The sequence below is a fragment of the Lepidochelys olivacea genome (assembly GCF_965140295.1).
Source record: "Lepidochelys olivacea isolate rLepOli2 genome assembly, chromosome: 9".
NCBI classification, from domain to species: Eukaryota; Metazoa; Chordata; order Testudines; family Cheloniidae; genus Lepidochelys; species Lepidochelys olivacea.
This window is the reverse complement of record NC_140419.1, coordinates 73386840-73408881: the sequence shown is the minus strand read 5'-3', so window position 1 is coordinate 73408881 and position 22042 is coordinate 73386840. Positions and strand designations below refer to the sequence as shown.

The 22042-nt window shown below is 38.1% G+C and overlaps 1 protein-coding gene across 7 annotated transcripts in view; it reads left to right on the top strand.

The window, feature by feature from the left end:
* The window catches only part of DACH2 (dachshund family transcription factor 2), a 455869-nt gene extending 442260 nt beyond the window's left edge, over nucleotides 1-13609 (top strand). For 5 of the 7 annotated variants that reach the window (XM_084638530.1, XM_084638527.1, XM_084638529.1 and 2 more), the window contains 2 exons: nucleotides 1112-1177; nucleotides 12782-13609. In XM_084638530.1, coding sequence (XP_084494656.1) covers nucleotides 1112-1177; nucleotides 12782-12819 — 104 coding nt within the window. In that variant the 3' untranslated portion in view covers nucleotides 12820-13609. The remainder of the gene's footprint in view (nucleotides 1-1111; nucleotides 1178-12781) is intronic. The other 2 variants (XM_084638528.1, XM_084638531.1) reach the window with 2 other exon arrangements.
* Nucleotides 13610-22042: the final 8433 nt, after the last annotated feature.

Below are 22042 nucleotides of genomic sequence, written 5' to 3'. Positions count from 1 at the left end.
TGGGGCATTTAGCACAACATTCTAAAATTGTATGACTCCTTAAAGTATATTTACAGGTCCCTTTTAAATGGGCTCTGCCGAAGTTTCTAAGTGCTGTATTATAAAGGGAAAGCAGATGTTTCCACAGGATGGGGGAGGGCATGAATTCCAATCACATACTCCTCATGTTAATCCTTGATGGCATTGAGTGGTATAGTGGCATCTGTTATCCCAACACTCCTGGGTGTTTGAGCCCCAAAGCACCCACAAACACTGCCTACAAAGACATTATCAGCATTAAACTATGGTTCAGGCGTGTATATGTGTGTGTGTTACATCGTTAGAACATCACTCCTAACTTGGGAATAAGAGTGCAATCAGTTTGATGGGAGTTTCCTTTCAGAGATTTGGAAGTGCTTCACATTTCAAATTATTAAACATATATAATTTTGCTTTGGGACCTAAAGCAGTCTTAGAAAAGACTTGGAAAGAAATCTTATACAATTTCTGCTTGAAGTGTGTGTGAGTGTGTGTCTGTATATATATATACACACATACATACACACACACACAGTAGAGGTTAATACAAGCTTGAGAAAAAACATTTAAATAACTATAACATATATATGATATACTGCTAGTATTCTTTAGGGGGATATTTTAAAGACATTATCATGACATAAAATTAGGGCAAGGAGGTAACAGTGTACAATGGCTTCAAATCATACCATTTGACACTCTCAATGGCATTGGCTGCCCTATCTACAATTTTGCTTTGCAAGTACGCTGCTAGGATGGGGCAATTTAGTTTAGTATTTTCCACATCTTAATTTCCATTTTGTTGATGCGAGAGATAGCACCAGTACTCCAAAAGAGAATTTCATTGACATATTAATAACATATGCTGAGAATCACCAGAGAATATGTGCAGTATGTTAAAAATAATTCACTATAAGACTGGAAGTACTTTTTCACATTTGGTAAACAATTTACTACTGGAAATTCTGTGAAATGCCAATGTTTTATGCAGGACTAGTGTAAGTTAAAGATCATCCTGGTTTGCAATTAGTATTTTTCTAAAGCTGCATCAAGGAAAGACAAAGACATTCATCTTAAGTGTCACATTTTTCAGATGCTGGAATCCCAGACATGGAAATAGAACACAATGGAACTCAACATGACAGTGCAGCAATGCAAGGTGCAGTATACTTCACGCTGTTATTTAAAAATCTATAATTTGTGGTATTCCAGAGAAATGAGATTCATTGCAGCATCAGCTTGGTTTAATTTTTCATGCCTGATGACAAATGCAGAAATTGCAGAACAGTCTGTTAGTTCATTTTTTGTTTAATCTAGAAAACAATTTAAAAAACACAGTAAATTTAGATGTGCAGGTATTAAACTATTTTTAATATAGTGTAAGCAAATCTCATACTTCACTGCCAAACTAGCACGTATGTAGGTTTAATCCAAAAGGTGTAATATCCTTGTGATTTTACATGCCGTTTAGAATTGCACATCTTTTGAGATAGTTTTAGTCTCTCTGTTTACCCTCATGTAAATCAGAGGGTTGTGTACACAAATATATACATACCATATATATTTAAAATCATCATTAGAAGTGCAAATATAGCTAAGCACAAATGCCAAAATTATTACACAGAATAGTGTCTATAGATATCCAAGAATCTTTTTGTATGTTGGTGCACACGTCTAGTATTAACAGCACCACAAAACCACAATTTCAGCTCTAACAGAAGGTTAGGTCCAACCACAAAAAAAGTTTTTCTTTCCTTCATGCAGCAAAATAAGAGTAGAAATATTACCAGAACTCCTCTTAAACATAGTATATCACTAGTAACAAATGACTGCCCTAAAGCCTTTCCAGACAATTCTGTTCATACATAAAGCTTAGATAGTACTCTTACAAATCCACAATGAGCTTGTAAAATGGCTATTACGAAGCCCTCTCTAGCTAATACAGTATTAAGCTTTGTTTTGGCTTTCACTGCAATTCTGCTATGTAGCTCTGTGTCCCATATCCTTTTACTCTATGTTGATACTGTATTATCTTTTTCCATTTTCTTTTGATTACAGTTTTACAAAACTTGGCAGCTAAAACTGCCCTTTAGTCTTTAACAATTTAAATATATTCTCCATCACCATCTTCATTTTCTTGCTTTGTTTGTAGGGGTAACAATTCATGCATCCCTAATACAAAGCTATTTCCAAAAAATATCTACAGCTCATAGCAAAAAATCTCTGGCATCAGTGAAGGCTTTTCTTTTTCTGAATAGCAGCCGTGTTAGTCTGTATTCGCAAAAAGAAAAGGAGTACTTGTGGCACCTTAGAGACTAACCAATTTATTTGAGCATAAGCTTTCAGTGAAGTGAGCTGTAGCTCACGAAAGCTTATGCTCAATTAAATTGGTTGGTCTCCTAAGGTGCCACAAGTACTCCTTTTCTTTTTCTGTTGTCAGTAGCTCTGTTGGACAGAAATCTATCATTCACACAGTGCTTTTCCTTTGAAATTCAATTAGTTCCACTGCCAGTATCTCCTTAAGAAGGTTTAAAGGACAATTACAGAAATATTGCATGACCACCTTTCACAGTAATTAAGTCACATCATATTTTATGCTCATTTCTTAAAATGATTTTATTAATGCAAGCTGTTCATGTACTAGGATTCTGATATGCATTATAAATCTTTTCAGTTTAGTTGGTTCCTTTTCTCTATGTTAATTGATCTGTAATTTTGTCCCGATAGTCATAGATTCATAGATATTAAGGTCAGAAGGAACCATTATGATCATCTAGTCTGACCTCCTGCACAACGCAGGCCACAGAATCTTGCCCACCCACTCCTGCAAAAAACCTCTCACCTATATCTGAGCTATTGAAGTTCTCAAATCGTGGTTTAAAGACTTCAAGGAGCAGAGAATCCTCCAGCAAGTGACCTGTGCCCCATGCTACAGAGGAAGGCGAAAAACCTCCAGGGCCTCTTCCAATCTGCCCTGGAGGAAAATGCCTTCCCAACCCCAAATATGGCGATCAGCTAAACCCTGAGCATGTGGGCAAGATTCACCAGCCAGATACCCAGGAAAGAATTCTCTGTAGTCCAATCCATATATGTAACTTTCTCAATAATTATACCCACAATCCTCCTAAATGTTTAGTCTATCAGCTGAGTATGGCTTAACATGGATAAATCTTTTCAGCTGACAAATTAAAAAAGTAATAGTTGCTCTTGCGGTGACGCCCACTGCGTCGGTGAACGGTGAAGGAAAGGGCGATGAACGCACACAAATACCGTTCCATTCCTCTTTCCATAACTTACTTGTGGGCCAGAAAGATAGCATGTCAACCTTTTTATCAACCAATCTCCGTTTCACATAAAACAAACATACTGGGTGTCATTAAGTGTACCTTCAGATCAATGATTTTTGCAAATGACATTCAAGTACCATTTGAGTAGTGCATTTTTGCTGATAAAAGCAAATTAAATTAGCACAACTACAAGTGTGCTGATAAAAACTAAAACTGAACAGCAGCCCCATTAGCTAACAAAGTAATATTTTCTCTTTACTGCTTTCTGCCATTTAGTTATTATCCTATTGGAAATCTAATTATAATCCTTTTACTCCCTAGTCAAACTTCACAGTTTTTGCAAGCTTAGCACTGACAAGTGATTTCATTACATTTGATTGCCCGCACCCAGATTGACTTAACTTCACTCAGAGACCTAAAAGCCCTCTCAGTTTCTCAGATTCCCTGTTTGCGCATTACAGCAACAGCTCCTTTAATTAATTAGCATGAACAGCAGTAACATGAACTGCTGAACAGAAAATAACATGATTTTATGATCGCAGGGAGACTTCTCCTTTTGCATGTTTATACCTTAGTTAACTTTTGTATGACTGTATTTCATTGTTGGGGATATTGATACAATCATCAAAGAACATTACCTTACTTTTTATAAACAGATTAATACCAGGTGAAACAACACACAAAGTATGAAGGCCCCACATTTCAGTAAACAGATGACACTATTGGCGACCTGACCTTTCTGTAATTTAATAAAATATATTGAGAAATACACCATAAAATACAAGGGAAGGTGACACAATGCTACTGTAATTTTTGTTTTTGAAAAAGCCAGGACTATATTTAACAAGAGGACTGTCAATAAACATCAATAACTTTTTGCTTCTTTACACATTTGGCAAAGATAAAGGACTATTTAACTTTAGAATTTATTTTGCCATCTATTATTTATTTATAAATCTGCTGGAACCCAACAGTTACTTTTTTAGTATCCCAATGTATCAAAGACAATTGTAAAATCCAGCCTCTGTGACAAACAGAAACCAGCCCAGTTTAAAAAAAAATCAGTTTAGTCCAACACTTTGTCACTGTACCAAGTTCTGCTTCCAGGTGCATCCTACACTGTTGCATTCAGTGGTGGTTGAGGTACTCAGCTTCTCATAAGAGAGAAGTTCAACACCTTGTGGGACTGAGTTCCATGGTCCTACTCCCACTGAAGTCAATGCCAGAGCTTCAGTAAGAACAGGCCAAGCCCTGTGAAAGTGTGTGTGTGTGTGTCGGGGTGGTGGTGGGGGGAGTGAGGGAATCGGATCCGGCACTTTGAGACTGGCACCTTGCCTCTTCATTTAATAGAGCCGTAATATTTTTCCTGCTACCCAGCAGGCTCTCAAATATCTTCCCCCTCCTGCCCAAGCCTCATTTTATCTCTTCTATATATATCCTGCCTTGTCTCATTCATGCCTGTTCCCATAAAGTAGTCTTCTCACTCTGGCTGCATTGGTATTTTCTGCAAGATCCTTAAACTGTGAGTAGAGTTAAAAAAAATTAGTGTGTCTGTCATTTCCTTTGTGTTCAACAGAACTTTTTGTTTTGTGAGACCCCTACATAGTGGTAGCTTCCCCAGGCAGACACATGATACCCCTCTGTTCTGCTAAATTAGTCCAAGCACCTCCCCCCATGCCAAGAACTCCTTTTAGAAAGTCAGTGGATCCACTGGTGTTTTCAGCCTTGGCTATCATGGATGAGTAAGGATTCCAGTGGTTCATTTGTACTACTTAATTTTGTAATGTTACAAGAATAATTTTTCTGAAAAAAATACTGTAACGGTTCAATTATTAAAGTGTCAGATGATCTCTTCCATGTATTGTAACAAAAGCATCAGAAATTAAGCCTATACTTGATATAAGGATAGCAAAAGCTATATGCATCTCATGAGACTTCTAAACCAAAGCAGCTTGTTTGCTAGTCACCAGCTAGGAGCTTACAATTCTCATACATTATTAAAGAACTCTTTAGAGTAAAATATAAATACAGTGGTTTTAAAATAACTATACCACTACTCTTAACCTGCATGTTAACTGGACATTTCATATGGAACATTTTTTGGGTGTGGGTGAACGAGAGAGTTGGTTTTGTTTTTTACTTTATGGAGAACTAGGGAAAAAAACTGAATTTTTTCAGAGATGAAGCTTCAGGAGGCTTGAATCTTGCCTCAGTGCTAACTACAACACTGTCTTGCTGTGTGTTCAAATGGGCATTTGTAGTCCAACACCTGTGTATCTTGTATTCAATGTATGGTCGACTTGCCCTTGACTTTTGTAACTCATTAAAAAAAATCACATTTTAGGTACAGGTTGCCAGCCCTCTGCACAAGGATGTGCAAACCACAACAGCAGTGGGGTTAGGGAAACAGAAAAGGGACACATCCTGTGTTAATAAGACAAATACAGTTTTTCATTAAAAAAACTGCAGAGAAAAGTGTTTTATAGAAAGGTGATTCTGTGCTTGTTTGCCTCCCTCATTTTTCTTAAAGGAGCACTGTCAAGAATAGTAGGCTGAAAATGTCAGACTTCGCACACTTATTTGGGGATGGGGAAAGGAGACAGACCAGAAGAAATGGGCTTGCAGAAAAAAGAGGGATAAATTGTTAGGGGGCTTATTCCTTCACCCACTTACTTCCCTGGTCCTTCTCGCATGAACAGAGAGCAACAATACCCAAAGTCCAAAGGTGCAAACAATTCGATGTTTATTGGGGTAAACTTCCAGCAAGCATGATTCCAGTTTCCTTCCTTAGTGTCCCCCTTCCCAGCTCTGACACCACAGAGCCTTACCCCTGTATCCCTGTTCCCATTCCTGCCCTTAGCCAAACATGATTCCAATTTCCCCACCCCTGTTCCCATTTCCCCCACCACACACCCACTTCCTGATTGACTGCAGACTATATAGTAAAACTTGAGTTCGCTTAGCTGTACCTTAACCAATCATTTTCCTGAAATTTAACTAACCAATCCTAACATATTGTAACATGATTATGTAACCAATTATATCCCACCACCTTAATTAGTTTACACCCAGCAAAATTAATTATACAGCTGACAGGAACAATCACAGAACCAGACAGAAATTATACAGACAAACAATAGCGAAGTGGGAACTATAATGACAAAACAATACAGAAGTGAGGATTTCACATCCCAGCTATTGATAAGTGAGTTCTTGCCAGACAGGATGCTATCAAACTAAGTTTCCTTTTACATTTTCTAGGCACTTCCCTTTCTCTGGAGGTGACAGGCACTATCAGGACAGGATTGTATTCCTAATAGCCCAATAGCACCTTATTTCAATGTGACTACTTTGGAATGTGAGGAGGTGACCAGTCGCTTCCCAGCTTATGGCTGCCTCTGTTGCTTAGCCAAAGGCCTTAGCCCAGGAACAGGGCCTCAGACTGTCACAGTAAGAGAAGGACCTTACACCAGCAGACAGTGATTTTGATTCTCTTTCTTTCTTTCTTTCTTTCTTTTATACCTCTATAACTAGCTAAGTGATAAGAATACACCTAAATTCTTAGAGTATAGGCCTTTACAGACAGGCCTGAATAGCTACATCCTAAAATTAAGTATGAAATTTGAAAATATATGGAAATGGTAACTACTGCCTGTAGATTTTGTTCCATTTAATATAAATTAAGCCTTCAAAATGATTAAACAATTACATTGTGGAAAAAAGAGAAATACACATACCTTCAAATGACCACTCTGTTAGGAAAGAAAACATAATCCTACAGGAAAATTACAATAATTAAGACAGGATATGGCTCACATAGGAACTGTGAGATCTTTACTTACGTTATACATTGCAGGAGGTGGGGGGAAGCTTTCTAAAGGTCTTGCTTATTAAGCGAGTCATGCATTTCACTGTAGGTTGTAAAACAGTATAAAATGCACAGGGGGCTCATAAGCATTTTTCAGTGTTAGGGAATATCATTTATGCACTTTTTATATTGTCAATATTACCCCTAGAGAATGAGATTAAGCTTTAAACTACTGTAAATCTACAGAGTTGCTCACCTTTGTGTAATTTCATTTTTTAATAGAATGAAGCCAACATAAATGAATATTTGATTAAGGGATAAACCTAATAAAAGAATACATTTATTGCACACAGATTTATTCAAATCTTGACTATATAATACCATAAAATGCTATGTCGGTTGCAGTTGGCTATGGGGACGAGATACTGAATATTCTTCAGTACTATGAATTTTTGTCCGTATCTCATTGCCTTTCTCCTACAAACCGCATCAAGGATGCTTTTAAAACTTAAACTTCTTGTAGGTGGGGGTTGTGTGGAATTAGAGAATGCCATACAGTGAAGTTTAATAGCACAACTAGTAATACAGAATTGTTTCTGATGTCTGATAAGTGCTCTTGAAACAAGAAACATTTAAATTACTCATTATCTGTATATTACCAAACAGAACCTTGTAGACACAGGATGGCCATAATATACCAAAGTCTCCATATTCAGATTCATATTTACAATCACTAAGCTTCACCAAAGTCATTAAGGGAATGCCAATTCTGAATGAAGTGTTGGTATTTGAATATAAACTCCACATACCTACTGGTGGTATACTTGCAAACATGCTAGAACAGAGATTGTCAACTTTGTGTGGTAAATAGAGCTGTAATGTGTAAAAACAAAAAAAATCCAACAGCCCCAGGTCTAGAAGAATGACTGGGAATGAGGAGGTCTAATTCTAGTCCTCGCTGTTTGTCTTTAAGAGCACAGTGTGTGAATTCTACTTCATTTTGCCTCAGAATACTCCTATGAAGTGAAGTAATGGCATTGCTTCCATTTAACAGATTGGAAAACTGAAGCTTAGAGAAGTTTGTGCCAAAATTTAAATAGCAAGCCAGTTTCAGTATTAAAATCCAGACCCCTAGACAATATTTCCCTCATGCAAGTTATTTAATCATTGCCGACCCTCGGATTTTAAATATTTATAATAGAGTTATTAACATTTACCAAGAATAAAATCAAGAAATATAGTGCATTTTAGATGTCCACAGAACTAGGCCTCAACAGAAGTGCTTTAGGTAGAACACCTTAAACCAGAGAATTGGAATTAGTCTCAACACTGAGCAGCAGTTAGTGCTACAGCTTCCCTAAAAGGTGAGCTGAAAAAAAGCAGGTTTTCCAGATAAATGTGTCCAGATTAAGCAAAGTGTATATTTAGCACTTTGCTTGTGCCTTTTGTCACAGAATCTCTCAAGGTGAAATTCAACACTGTGTGAAGGGCCAATACAAGGCCTATGTTTCACTTAAGTGCCACTGAAACCACACAATAATGTTTATGTGGAACTTAGAGTGCATAGCCCCATGTACTAGCCCTTTGCATATGGTGAATTTCACCCAGCATGCACAGCAGAGGAGCGTAAGTTAGTACAGCTGGGTAATTACATACTGACTAATAATTTGGAATGCTTTTACACACAGCCTCTCCCATTCCAAGTGAGACGAACTAGCTGAACTGTTCACAGCAAAATGTTTTTCATCCAAGTGTACCCATTTTTCAAATGTACAAACATTTGCAAAATTGGAGTTAGTTTAAGAAATTTTAAAACAAAATTCTATTATTTTTTCTATTCAGATGGCTATATAAAAATCGGAGCTATTTTTCACATTTCCTAACTGGGTTGGTTTAATGCATCATTGTTCCAGTTACTGACTAGCTGACGAAAAGGCATTTCATTTTGTATGTCACTGTTGAAAAGCTTGTGAAACGTTAAAAAAGAGCCACAAAAATCTCTGAAATGTTTGCATATTTGTAAAAGTACATGAATCCTTAGATACCCTTCAACCTGTCTCTTGTCACAACAAAAGCTTTCTGTTTAATTTGTTTATTGTGAGAAGAAGGAACTCTTTCATGAGATCTTTCATGTCCTCTTTCCCCTCAACAAAGTAACTTTTTCCCTGAGGCAGTGTCTCAGACTGAATTACTATCCTTTTGTCACATAAAAACAAATTAAAAAAAAAGTCAAAAACCAAAAGAAAACATTTTGGTTCAGGTCAAATAAAATGTTTTGTTTGACCTGAAACTATTTTCTTCTCAGTTTCACCCAAAATGCATTATTATTTTTATTTTTTGGAATTGTGTGTTAACTGAAAAGCCAGTATACAGCCAGCTGTCCATATAAACCCAACCTTGTGAATGTGCTCTCTGAATGCTATGTACCCTTACAGCCAGATAAACAAAAGGTATTCAGGGGCCTAAAGCTGCAGATTGGTGTCTGGTGGGATTTTTCAAGAGTGCCTAAGAACTGGTCTGACTGGTATAGGAAGTACTCGAAAGTACTCCCAGTGTGGATGTAATGATATCAGCAAGCCTTCCACCATGAGACAAACACACTAGACTAGAAAAAGCACAGGTTTGCTAGTATAATTGCAACTACACTAGGGCATTCTGATTGCACAGGTATGTTGGTCAGGGATCACGCGTCTTCTTACCCTGACTGACATACAGATGGCTGTAGCGTAGCTCTACACTAAAGTGAGTTCGGTGTCTAACTCAAATGAAAGTCAATGAGCATTAGGCACCAATTCCTAGTGGAATTTACAAAAGTGCCTATTTGCATCTTTAGGCACCTACATACTTTTGAAAATCTTGCTTCTGGGGACTAGGAAGGAAGCCACTTCCTTACAGATTACGGAGCTTTTGTGTTACTAAATCAGGTCTCCCACATATATACTAAGCCCCTGGGACTAACTAGGGCCCTTCTGAAGGCATTTCTATGATTTTCAATGACAATCAATATCTGCTATGTCAATAGGTCCAGATGAGTACCGATGCATTAGTTAAACGTACAACATAAAAATAGGAGACATAATCTACAGCCTGCTGTGTGAGGAACTCGTGTGAATCTGCTTTAAAAAAAGCCACAAGATGTGCATGTCTACTGACCCATACCCCAAACTTTCTCATATAAATCTTAAGATACTAAATGAAAAGGAGTACTTGTGGCACCTTAGAGACTAACCAATTTATTTGAGCATGAGCTTTCGTGAGCTACAGCTCACTTCATCGGATGCAACCAATTTATTTGAGCATGAGCTTTCGTGAGCTACAGCTCACTTCATCGGATGCAACCAATTTATTTGAGCATGAGCTTTCGTGAGCTGTAGCTCACGAAAGCTCATGCTCAAATAAATTGGTTAGTCTCGAAGGTGCCACAAGTACTCCTTTTCTTTTTGCGAATACAGACTAACACGGCTGTTACTCTGAAACCTGTCAAGATACTAAATGTTATCAGTCATAGATTCCCCAAAAATCATTTCTCTAACTTCTGCTGAGGTTCTCAGGCTCTCAGACATTCCTTGGGAGATGTTTTTCTCTGGCTCTTCTTGAGCTTTATTCTTGTTTACATCCAAAATATATATTAGATCATCTCTGCTTGAAGAGTAGGAGCCCTCTTAAAAACACGAAACATTCAATTACTAATTAGCTGTTTCCCGTTCCTAATGAAGTGAGCATGTCAGATTTGGATTAAAATTCAGCTACTGCTCTCCTCTGTTTATGGTTCCAGATGTTTTTGTTTTATCTAGGAGCTTACTTTGACAGCTACTGCTAAATGATAAATCACTCATATTATAGCTGAAATGCATTTTGAAATTGAAATGTGGCAAACTTTGAGATTGCTCCAAGGATCTGTGTCAGTTAGCAGGTCAATACTGGTTCTTTCCTTATGAGTATTCAGTATTGGCATATGTAAAACAGTAATGGGATAGAAGTCAACATTGTACAGAATGCTACTCAAGATTATCATTTTGCTACCATCTTCAGAATCAGAACTAGTAGGTTTAGCTGTATGAATTGTTGATTCGCTGTTTATTGGATAGGAATATGGATTCATATTACTTTGGCTTTCTGTGGGTATTTTAACATTTATTTATTTTTGGGCATAAAGCTGCTGAATGTGAAGATCACACATGATAGGCTCTATACACAAGCACATTTTGCATGATATGTGTGGGTGGATTTCTGTTTGTCTTTGCAAATAAAGACAATAATTAAATGAGTAGTGCGTGTGCGGGGGGTGTTCTGAGTGAAACACCATTTTTCTAAGGAACACATATTGATTTACTGCTGTTACCATGTTGATTTTCAGCGTAGTTTTATTCTTCAAAAGCACGGCTTTGCAGAAGGCTTTGTTGGGTCTGTAATAGTCACATTTTACTCTGCCCAACATAAACTACATTAATTTCTGTGGTACTCTGAACACTGCATTAAGTACATGGTTCTATCCTCTGAAACAGAAGTAAAAACAGAGGAAAAACTGACAGTTAAGTTTTAAGGATTCTGTACCTAAGGGAACAGTGGCTTCTCTCTTCTTTGCTGTAACCATATTTGGTCTCACTAGAAGCATACCAGGTTCTACAGTGTGGCTGATTTCAACGGATTTACAAAGCAGCCCGAGGGCTGTAGTGCAGAGATAAGAATCTGTCCCATTAGTGTGAGGTACAAAGAGGGGATAAGTCAGTCAGGAATTGGAGGGGAAGAGAAACATTGTTCTCAATTCTCCATTTTTTTCAAATGTGTAGGACCAAAATCTGCCTTGCCGCTCCCTTGCCATGCAGTGCCGTCAGACTGTCAGTGTGGAATTTGACCATGGAGTGGACTTTTAAGTTTAGAACTAAAACTGTTCCCCATTTGGTTTTAAAATTGTCCTATGGGGGTAAAAATAAAAGATATGATTAAATCTAGCTTTTTGTCAAGTCATTGATAGTGGCTACCAGTTTTCAGGGGATGCACAACCCAAACCCAGATACTCACAGCTGCCATGAAGAGGGAGTTTCGCTGTGGGGGGAGAAGGGATCATGACTCTAGGATCAGGGCTGGGTTTGACTAAAACGGGTCAAAAGTAGAATTTAGCAAGTGAGGGTATGCTGAAGAAGCTGAGGGTGGGGGTAAGTCTGGGGCTATGATGGGGTTGTAGGAGGGAGCTGGTTTGAGACTAACGCTGAGGTTGGAAAGAATGGCAGAAGTCAGATGGGGCAGCAGATGGCAGCAGGAGCTGAGGTGATACATGGCAGTAGATATTTAAAATATTTAATGTCCAGTCTCTACTGTGTTTGTTTATAATGAGAGATTGCTGGGATTAAAAGTATTTGTAAACCAATTTGAAAGTCTACAACTCATACCATATATAGGAGGCTAGTCAATGCACCAAATAGGTGGATCTGCTTGAATACTAAGCTTATTTCCAACTGTGACATACACAAGAGGCTATCTTTCTAGTTCCTTCTAAGGCCCCAGTCACGAAAGTGCATGGGCACCTGTTTTCCAGAGGTAAAAGACACTCAGCCCAAGAGCTGTCACTTAAAGATCAGATCATTTAAACTGCATGGTTAAAGAATCCTAAATGTTTCATTTATAGAATATATAAATCACTATATAACCAACTTTTTATTTTTTTCAGAAAACAGAACATACGTCAAACCTACTATTATGTACTGAAGGAAGCTATTGTTGAAAAATATATAATGATCACTATTTGAAGACCATATAGTACATGAAAGACATCCCTTCCAACCTTTGATGCCTTCAGTACTGCGTGAAGGATTTGTAGCATGAAACTTGAAGGACAATTTCAAGCAATTTACTGTTGCTGCATCGAAAACTGCCGTATTGTCATTAAGATATACTGAGACTTTTTACAAGCTTACCATACCAAACCAAGCCTGTTGCAACTGATCATTTTTAGGTCCCAGAAGATAGAAAGAAGTTGTAGTATTTTTAAGCACATAAAGGAATTATTCCCCAAAAGAGCTAACTTTTTTTTTTTAAAGGAGGTAGTGATTATTGTATAGCAATGGCACAATGATTTTATTAAGCCGCAAATGTTCTCACTGGCTGTACATCATACAAGTCCAGTTTATCACTGAAACTGTTCAACATAGAGCTGTTTCAACTGTGTTTATAAATTAAGCTTTGTTTACTGAAGCTGATACTCAATATATTACCTTTGAAAGAAAAATGTGTGTACATTTTTTAAAACAATGATGTAAAAATTGTCCTTTCATTAGACGACCAATTCAAGAGTGTGAGCTAAACCCTAATAGCTGACGTAATATGAGGATTATAATTGATGCTTTTTTATGCTCAGTTCAGCTTGGCTTTTGGTCTTTTAAGATAAAAAATGAATATGCAGTAGAGTGTTAGATAATGGAAACTTTTAAGTATGGGTTCTCTGTTGTACCATATTAAGTTAAAGTACACATTCTTTGTTAAAATGTTCTTGCTAAGAATACAGTATTAAAAACTTTTTGTTTGACTTTGGAAATCTTTTTTTGTTTTTTTGGACATGGATTCCCACTGTTTTTATGCTAATTCAAAACTGATATTTTGCACTGATACATATTTTGATAAATGAATTAATAAAGAGGGGGGTTGGTATCAAACATTTTTCTTAATTATTATATGTCACAGATTCCACACCTTTTTGAAAACTTACCAGAGTCATTCCTTTGCTAAAACAGGTAATTGAAAAATGCATTGGTTAGGTGGAACCAATCAGTTTAGTTTCTACTCCCTCATTCACAGATGTTTTATGCAATTATTAGATAAATACCAACTGTATAAGATTTTTCAAAGGATCAAGATAAGGATTGGCTATGAATAATGTATTGGTTGCATTCTTCACTACCAATGTGGGAAGCCTCAGTTTCTGTGCCCAGTCTGGTCTTTGCTCCCATGTTGAAAGTATTGTGGTGGCAAGATGCCGCTCAGCCTTTGCTATGCAGATTCCCTTGCTGTTAGTAATTCAACAGAAGCCCCTTCAGCTGATTATGTAATAGTTTTGATGGCTTTTGAAGGGAGTTCCACTGAAGAGTCTGGCCCCAATCCTCAGCTGATGAAAATCAGCATAGCTCCATGGATGTCAGTGCAACTAAACTGATTTATGGCAGCTCAGGATTTGGGCCTCTGACTCTAATTCATCACTGGCACAGCAGGCATAAGTCTACTGAGTTACACTAATGGTGAATTTGCCCACTGATCAAAATCTAGGCACCATTTCCTTGCACTGGTCCTTGTTCAGAAGCATTAAAATAGGGGCTCTGTGATTCTTTGTCATGAACAAGAAGAATTGCTACTATTCCACAGAACATGGAGTGAAAAACTAAAACTAAAATACAAAATGCTGTGCATCCCAATTGCCAGAAAAGACCAAGGAACAAAGGGCATACAATATACATTTCTCACTTAGCTCCATTAAATGTCAGAGTCCACTTCCTTTACTCACACTTTACTTCCTTCACTCAGTGGCACTACTACTCTTACACACGTGCATGCATGCGCACACACACACAATTAAATGGGACTAGTGTGAAAGCAGGGTCTGACTAGAAATAGATCATTTCAGAAAAACAAAGCAGCTTCCTCTTCCTTCAATACAGGCACGATGACATAGTTCTGGTGTGGGGGCCAAATGCAAGATGGAGTGTCTTCTAGTTGAGTGAAGTCAGGGGTGTTGCAAGTGAGGGCTGAATTTGGTCCTCTGAATATGAATATGCATTTAACAAGTCAAAATTAGCTAGTCAGGAGCATATACAATTGAAGTTAAAGTCCCTTAAATTGTTTTAAACTGGAGATAATTCATTTATATTTATGGAAGTAATATCTGTGCTCTGCATCCAAAGATGATTAAAGGGCTTTCAGTTGTGTTAACTGTACAAAAAGTGATGGTACCAGAGGTGCCCAGCATTTCAGCACATGTAAACTAGGAAATAATGCAGTCTCTCTCATACTGACATACGTAATTCTTGGGAAATGTTGGCTTTTTCAATGGCAACCACTGTATTAGTTCTCATGTACCCTAATATGCCTGAATAATCGTATAACGTGATACTTTTAATGTGCTGAAAAAAATTAAACTGGCAATGTTAAATGTCTCAACTGTATGTTTTAGAAATGTAAGAATGCAGAAGTCAAATTTTGGTTAATTTTATCTTTGTAGGATAATTTTTTTAATATGAGGATAAACTTCTGCAAACTTTCTCTCTGAATTACAGTAATAAATACAAGCAGAAAAAACAGGACATGCCATAATTTAAACATTCCAGATATTCCTTTTTATATTATTGCTTTGCTTGCTCTAAAACAAAGTCAGGCCACTTGAATTCCAGTATCTGCAACAAACATATTTCCATATGATTAAACAAAATGCATTTAACTACATCAAAAACAAGGGCACATGGAGTTAAGACTACTACTACACCCTACATTAAAGTTCATTGTGCCTGTCCCTAAGCGCTGAAGTATATGAACTGTAATTCTATGGTTAGTTATTTATGATTAGATGGTAATACTGTATTACAAGTGATCCTCATAATTATGCCAGTACGAATCCACATTAGTGACTGAGATAGTTTCCTTGTCCTGTGCAACACTGACAATCTGAAAAATCACGAAGGTCTAGGATCATGCTACAATGCCACAATCAGGTTGGATTCGCTAGTAAATGTAGGGGTTTTTGACAGCCTAAAGTTCTTTTCAGGCTAGAGTATACTCCCATTAACATCTTTGGGATGAGGATCAGCGCGCTAGTTCTAAAAATGATTTTAAAAAGAGGAAGAAAGTTTTTGAAGTGTCTATAGTGAATTGCTATTAATTAAAACTGCTTTGGAAAATTTAAAAAAATCTGGAAATGTTTAGCAACTATTGGTACAAGATTATTAAGAATGGAGGATAAAAAGGAAAACTACTTACCAGTAATTGTATTTGTCATAGTCTCCTTCTGCTGTCCTGCAACAGAAACAGTTGGGACAGTTGGTAAATATAACTACTTTTGAATCCAGTCAAGATGTTTTGCAATAAGCAGAAACAATTGTTCGTACCTGTTCTAGTGGTCATCTAGTGAACGGCTTCCGTACAGGAATAGGTCAATGATGTGGAAGTCCTTCTGCTTCTAGTCAGGCAATCTGCAACCTTTGTGAAGAGATACTCAGCTATGAAACAGCTCTTTTCAATTTCCTGGCACTTAATTGTAGGTGGGGAGGTTAAAACAGAGTCTAAGCTTGGTTCACCAAAGAATCATGGGTGGCAAAGACACCAAGGAGCCAACAATACCACACCCCTACCCTTTCTGATTTCCTTGTCATCATCAGGAGAAGGTATAGTGAGAGAAGCAGCATCTTCTGTTCACAGGGCTTTGCCTTTAACAGGAGAATAAGGTGTAGAATGGGATATTTCTTCTCTTCTGATCTCTCCCTCTGCTCTTGGATCCCGAAGACAAGTCTGCTGTCTTGGTTCTTTCTATCTCCTCCATCTGCCTCTTGACAGCTGTAAAAGAGAGGGAAATAAGAGAATTAGAACGTATAGTGAAGGAAGTTGATAGAGTGGAGAACTGCAGTGAGGCCATACTCCCTGGTCAAGGAGATAAAAGAATTGAAGAGGGGCAAACTGGGGCTTAATCAAAGGTGTGGGGGCTCATTCACAATTCTTTTGTCAAAGCTTATTAATAGGTGGAGCAATAAGTTTGCCTCTGATTTTCTCTGTCATAGGATGGGAAAATATTTCTTCCACCCCACGCCCGCCCCAGTTTGCAAACGCTTTGCACTTGACAACACTTTGTGTAACGGTACTTTTACTGTATTCCATACATACTCAATTTCCCCATGTTGTTTGTATGGGACTTTCACACAACAACAAGAAAAAATATTTAAACACTAAATAAATGTGATTTGAAAACCACCAAAATTGGCAGGAGTAAATTAAACTCTTTTCAGTGTAGTTTTTGCATTGCATGGATGCCCTTTTGTTTAGAGTTTGCATAAGGCCAAAATATAAGTAAAAATTAATAAACTAATAATTTTAACTCCTTTTAAAAATTATTTATTTCCCCGACAGTACAATAAACGTTGGAAATTCTAGTATCTTCTAATTTCTAGGACCAAAGAGTTTACCAAAGATTCCCATACTAATCTTGAGTGTCATGCACAGAGCCATCTTTACATATCTTCTGCCAAGCCACCAATCTTACCTTTTTTCCATTTCCAAATCAGTTATCTAGATGGCCAAATGACCTCAACTGTGGGTACAAATGGATGCGAGTACAAACTTGCACCCTCAATTACTGCACCTTTAGTTCATGGGTACAAAAACAGAGGCCAGCTTTTGGAAATCTTGCCCCAAATGATATTTGCAGAACTGAAAGAATTTTCAATGAGGGGTGCTCAGAAGCTTGTGGGCCCCTTCTATGCACAGCAAACATAGAAATGTATTCGTTTTCTGCAAACTTTCATGTTGGTTGGTAACAAGGGTTTGGTTCCTGCCATTTGCCCACCATCCCATCTTCCATTAAAATGCAGTAGGCTGCTCAGCTCACAGGACATGCAGCTTGCAAGTTTCAGTCTTTCTGACCTTTCTGCACAATGAGTCACGAGAATAGCATTAGAAGCTTTTACAGTGCATCTTTGAGTATCTATGCCCCAATGAAGAAGGATACAGCATTGGGACTGCAGATGTGTGAACATTGGGATGGTATTTGCAAAAAATGTGGATTCTGGAGAGACCACTCTTTGAGTAATAGCATATGCCCAGAAGCTGCATGTGAAGCTTTTTCTCACTGTAGCAGACATAATTTCAGGCATCAGAGAGGCTAATCATTAGCATTACCACTCTATTATCTCCTAAACCTTAGCTCAAACTTTCAGCTAGTTTAATATGGAGATCCAAATGTAAAGTTTAATGCTGGAGTATTAAGGAAAAACTTTGAAATCTTAAATCTGTGCATTTTCTTTACCCTCCATAAAGGCAATCAGCATTTTTCCTCAAAGACTGATCTACATTTCTTCATACTGCATTGATATTAGGTTCGTGAGCATGTCATTGATTTCTAATTTGCCCTTCCAAGAATAGTTTTAAATGTCAAAGTTCTGGCAAATGAGATTTAAGGAACTGATAAGCGTCAGAGAAGGAATCTGTTGTTAATTCCTTATTAACTAACAACTCCTGATAAATATTGACAACCTAAGATACCGAGCTTTCATGTCTCAACCCAACCTAATAAGCCACGTGGTCTTTTGCAGAAAGGTAATATACCGACGTAGTGAATAAATATAAAGGCCATTTGCAATTGTTTACTTTACATACAAATGACGATTCCAAATTTTTACATTTTATAACTATCTTCTGTCACGCCTTTGTTAACAGTATTGTTCCACCAAGTGACAAATGTGCTTATTTATATACTTTGGAAGTTGTCTTTTCACTGTGATTGTCATTTGGCACAAAGCCCTACAAACTACAATGATGGATATCCTTGAAAGACTGAAAGGTGGGTTTGTGAATGAAGCCTAGTGAGATTAATTTTAAAAAGCCCTAAGGTTTAATAGCCATGTTGCATTCCACTAAGATATAACATGCATATCATTCACATTACAAATTTAGGTTTCAGAGTAGCAGTCATGTTAGTCTGTACTGCAAAAAGAAAAGGAGGACTTGTGGCACCTTAGAGACTAACCAATTTATTTGAGCATAAGCTTTCGTGAACTACAGCTCACTTCATCGGATGCATTCGGTGCACTGCATTCCCGTGGACTGAATGCATCTGATGAAGTGAGCTGTAGCTCACTAAAGCTTATGCTCACATAAATTTGTTAGTCTCTAAGGTGCCACAAGTCCTCCTTTTCTTATTACAAATTTAGTATTTGAAAATATATGCTTGGAACACATGATAAAAATACTGTTTGAATGTTCCTTAATGTGTCTTATTACTTACCTTAAGTTTTAAGGTGAATACTATTTGCAACTATTGGAATAACAAGCTGTCAAGGTTCCTTCCCCACTGTGCTTCTGGTTCAAAATGATCCCCAAAAAATCTCAAATTGATCCCACCACTCTGCCACCATGTCAAGGTTCCTTCCCCACTCTGAACTCTAGGGTACAGATGTGGGGACCTGCATGAAAGACCCCTTTAGCTTATTTATACCAGCTTAGGTTAAAACTTCCCCACGGTACAAACTGTTTTACCTTTTGTCCCTGGACCTTAAGCTACCACCACCAAAGTGTCTAACAAAAGTAACAGGGGCAGTGCCCACTTGGAAACGTCTCCCCCTCAAAATATCCCCCCAAGCACTACACCCCCTTTCCTGGGAAAGGCTTGATAAAAATCCTCACCAATTTGCATAGGTGAACACAGATCCAAACCCTTGGATCTTAAGAAGAATGAAAAAGCAATCAGGTTCTTAAAAGAAGAATTTTAATTAAAGAAAAAGTAAAAGAATCACCTCTGTAAAATCAGGATGGTAAATACCTTACAGGGTAATCAGATTCAAAACATAGAGAATCCCTCTAGGCAAAACCTTAAGTTACAAAAAGACTCAAAAACAGGAATATACATTCCATTCAGCACAACTTATTTTATCAGCCATTTAAACAAAACAGAATCTAATGCATATCTAGCTAGCTTGCTTGCTTACTAAATCTTTACAGGAGTTCTGACCTGCATTCCTGCCCTGGTCCCGGCAAAAGCATTACTCAGACAGAGCCTTTGTTTCCCCCCCACCTCCAACTTTGAAAGTATCTTGTCTCCTCATTGGTCATTTTGGTCAGGTGCCAGCGAGGTTGTCTTAGCTTCTTAACCCTTTACAGGTGAAAGGGGTTTTCTTCTGGGCAGGAGGGATTTAAAGGTGTTTACCCTTCCCTTTATATTTATGACACAAGCATACTGAAAAACTGTGTCTCAACAGTAGAGCAAGTTGCATTGTCTCTGGTGCCCTATGGATATCTGCAGACAGGGGCATATCTGTATCGTCCTATAAGATACATAGGTATGCTACTGACCAGTATAGACCCACATGTTAAAGCGACATCCTGTACATATTTTCCTGTCCTTCATGGAAGTTTTAGTCGCTGTGACAGCACTGGTTGCCCATTAAGTGTTGCCTTCCTTACATTGTCCATACAAGAGATCTTGGTTTGAAGCAGGTAGGTTAATGCACAGCATATTTCTATTAGCAAGGTAATGAATTTATATGTCTTGTGTAATGTAACACTCATAATAAAAGAATCAATAGTCAACGCTGTCAGTTTAAAATCTATAGCCACGCAGAGCACAAACACTTTCCTTTAGAAAAGCATGGGTGGACACAAGCTGCTAGAATAAGGAAATGCTACTCAAAAATGTAGTTTACATATAATGTAGGTTGTTAAACTCCCAAGAAAATTGACAAACCTGATTGGTTTCAAACACCCTTTCCACACATACAATGAATCAATGTCAAGACAATATAGGCCACTATGAATATATTACATAAACTTTGTGCATTTTGGAAATAGACAATGGTGTCTTTATGCGAGCACAGGCATGTGTTGCAACACAACAGAGGCATCTGTGCCTGAAACCTTGACCATTAAAGGCCTACTATAGGTTTTGACACTGGTACCAATGGGCACTACTGTGGAACCTAAGTCAATAATGCCTTAATTTTAGCAGCTACTCCTGCTCAATGTTTGCAAATACAGAGGGTGCTCAGAGAGAAACTGGTGAGCTTCTGCTATACAACAGCCGTGAGCCACTGAGAGGGCTGTCCTTGGGATTTATGGAGCCCTATGCAGTATTATTAAACTGGTGCCCCTATGCCCGATGGCAACCTGCACTCGTATGTGTATTTTAGATAAGGGTGGTCTTTTGAAGGATTTATTTAAAAAAACATGTCTGGAGAGCCAAGGATTTAAGGCTAAAGATGAATTCTCAGATTGTGCATCTAAAATCTATGCAAGGATTTTTTAGAGATCTGATTTTATAATCTTCAGCAACACACTAATGAAATATTTTTAAAGAAAATTTTAAACTAAGGTCCTGTAGACTAACATGTTCTGAGTAAATATTACAGTAGTGCACAACTGTTTTTGTCAGTAAATTCAGAAACTGACAGACAGCTGCAGCTGCACAGGAGCCAGCAAACAGCTGTAAACAGGACTTTGAGTGGGAGTTTACAAGGGGAGTTTGGGGTGAAGACTAGAAGAACCAGGCAGAGGAACAGACAGGCTAGTGAAGGGAGTGTGTGGTGTTCTGGCACTGTTGTGGTGCTCGTTGGGGGATTGTTTTGCTGTGGGTGGTTTGTGTTTCCCAGACTAACAGGACTTAGGTAAGAAGGCGATGACAGATACAGAGGCAGCAGTGGTAGTGACCCAAGTCGTGGAAGGCACAATGAAGATGACTGGATGTAGAAGCTGCGGCATGTACATGATCCTGGAGGGGGTACCTGAAAAGAGTTTCGTCTGCATGAAGTGCCGTGTGATAGAGATGATGGAAGAAAAGATCTGAGGATTGGAGATGCAGGTGGAAACTCTGATTGAGTTTAGAAGGGGATTCAAGCAGATGGAGCAAAGACATGAGGAGGCTTAAGGGTAAAGCTCAGACTTGCAGATGGAAGCAGGACCAAAGAACTCTGAGGGGAGACTGCTGGGTGAGGAACGTGGACAGTGGAAGCATGTTACTAAGAGAACCAGGCAGAGGAAAAGACAGGCTAGTGAAGGAGAAACAGAGCTCAGGAACAGGTTTGCGCAGTTGGAAAATGAAGAAGGGGTACAGCAGGTGGTTACTGAAGGTGGGAGGGCAAGGAAGAAGAGAAGAGCAACTAGTCCTATAGGAAGAGGGGAAGAGTCAATGGCGATAACAACACCAAATATGAGTCCCAGGAGGATACAGGATGGGTTGCAGAGGATTGCAAGG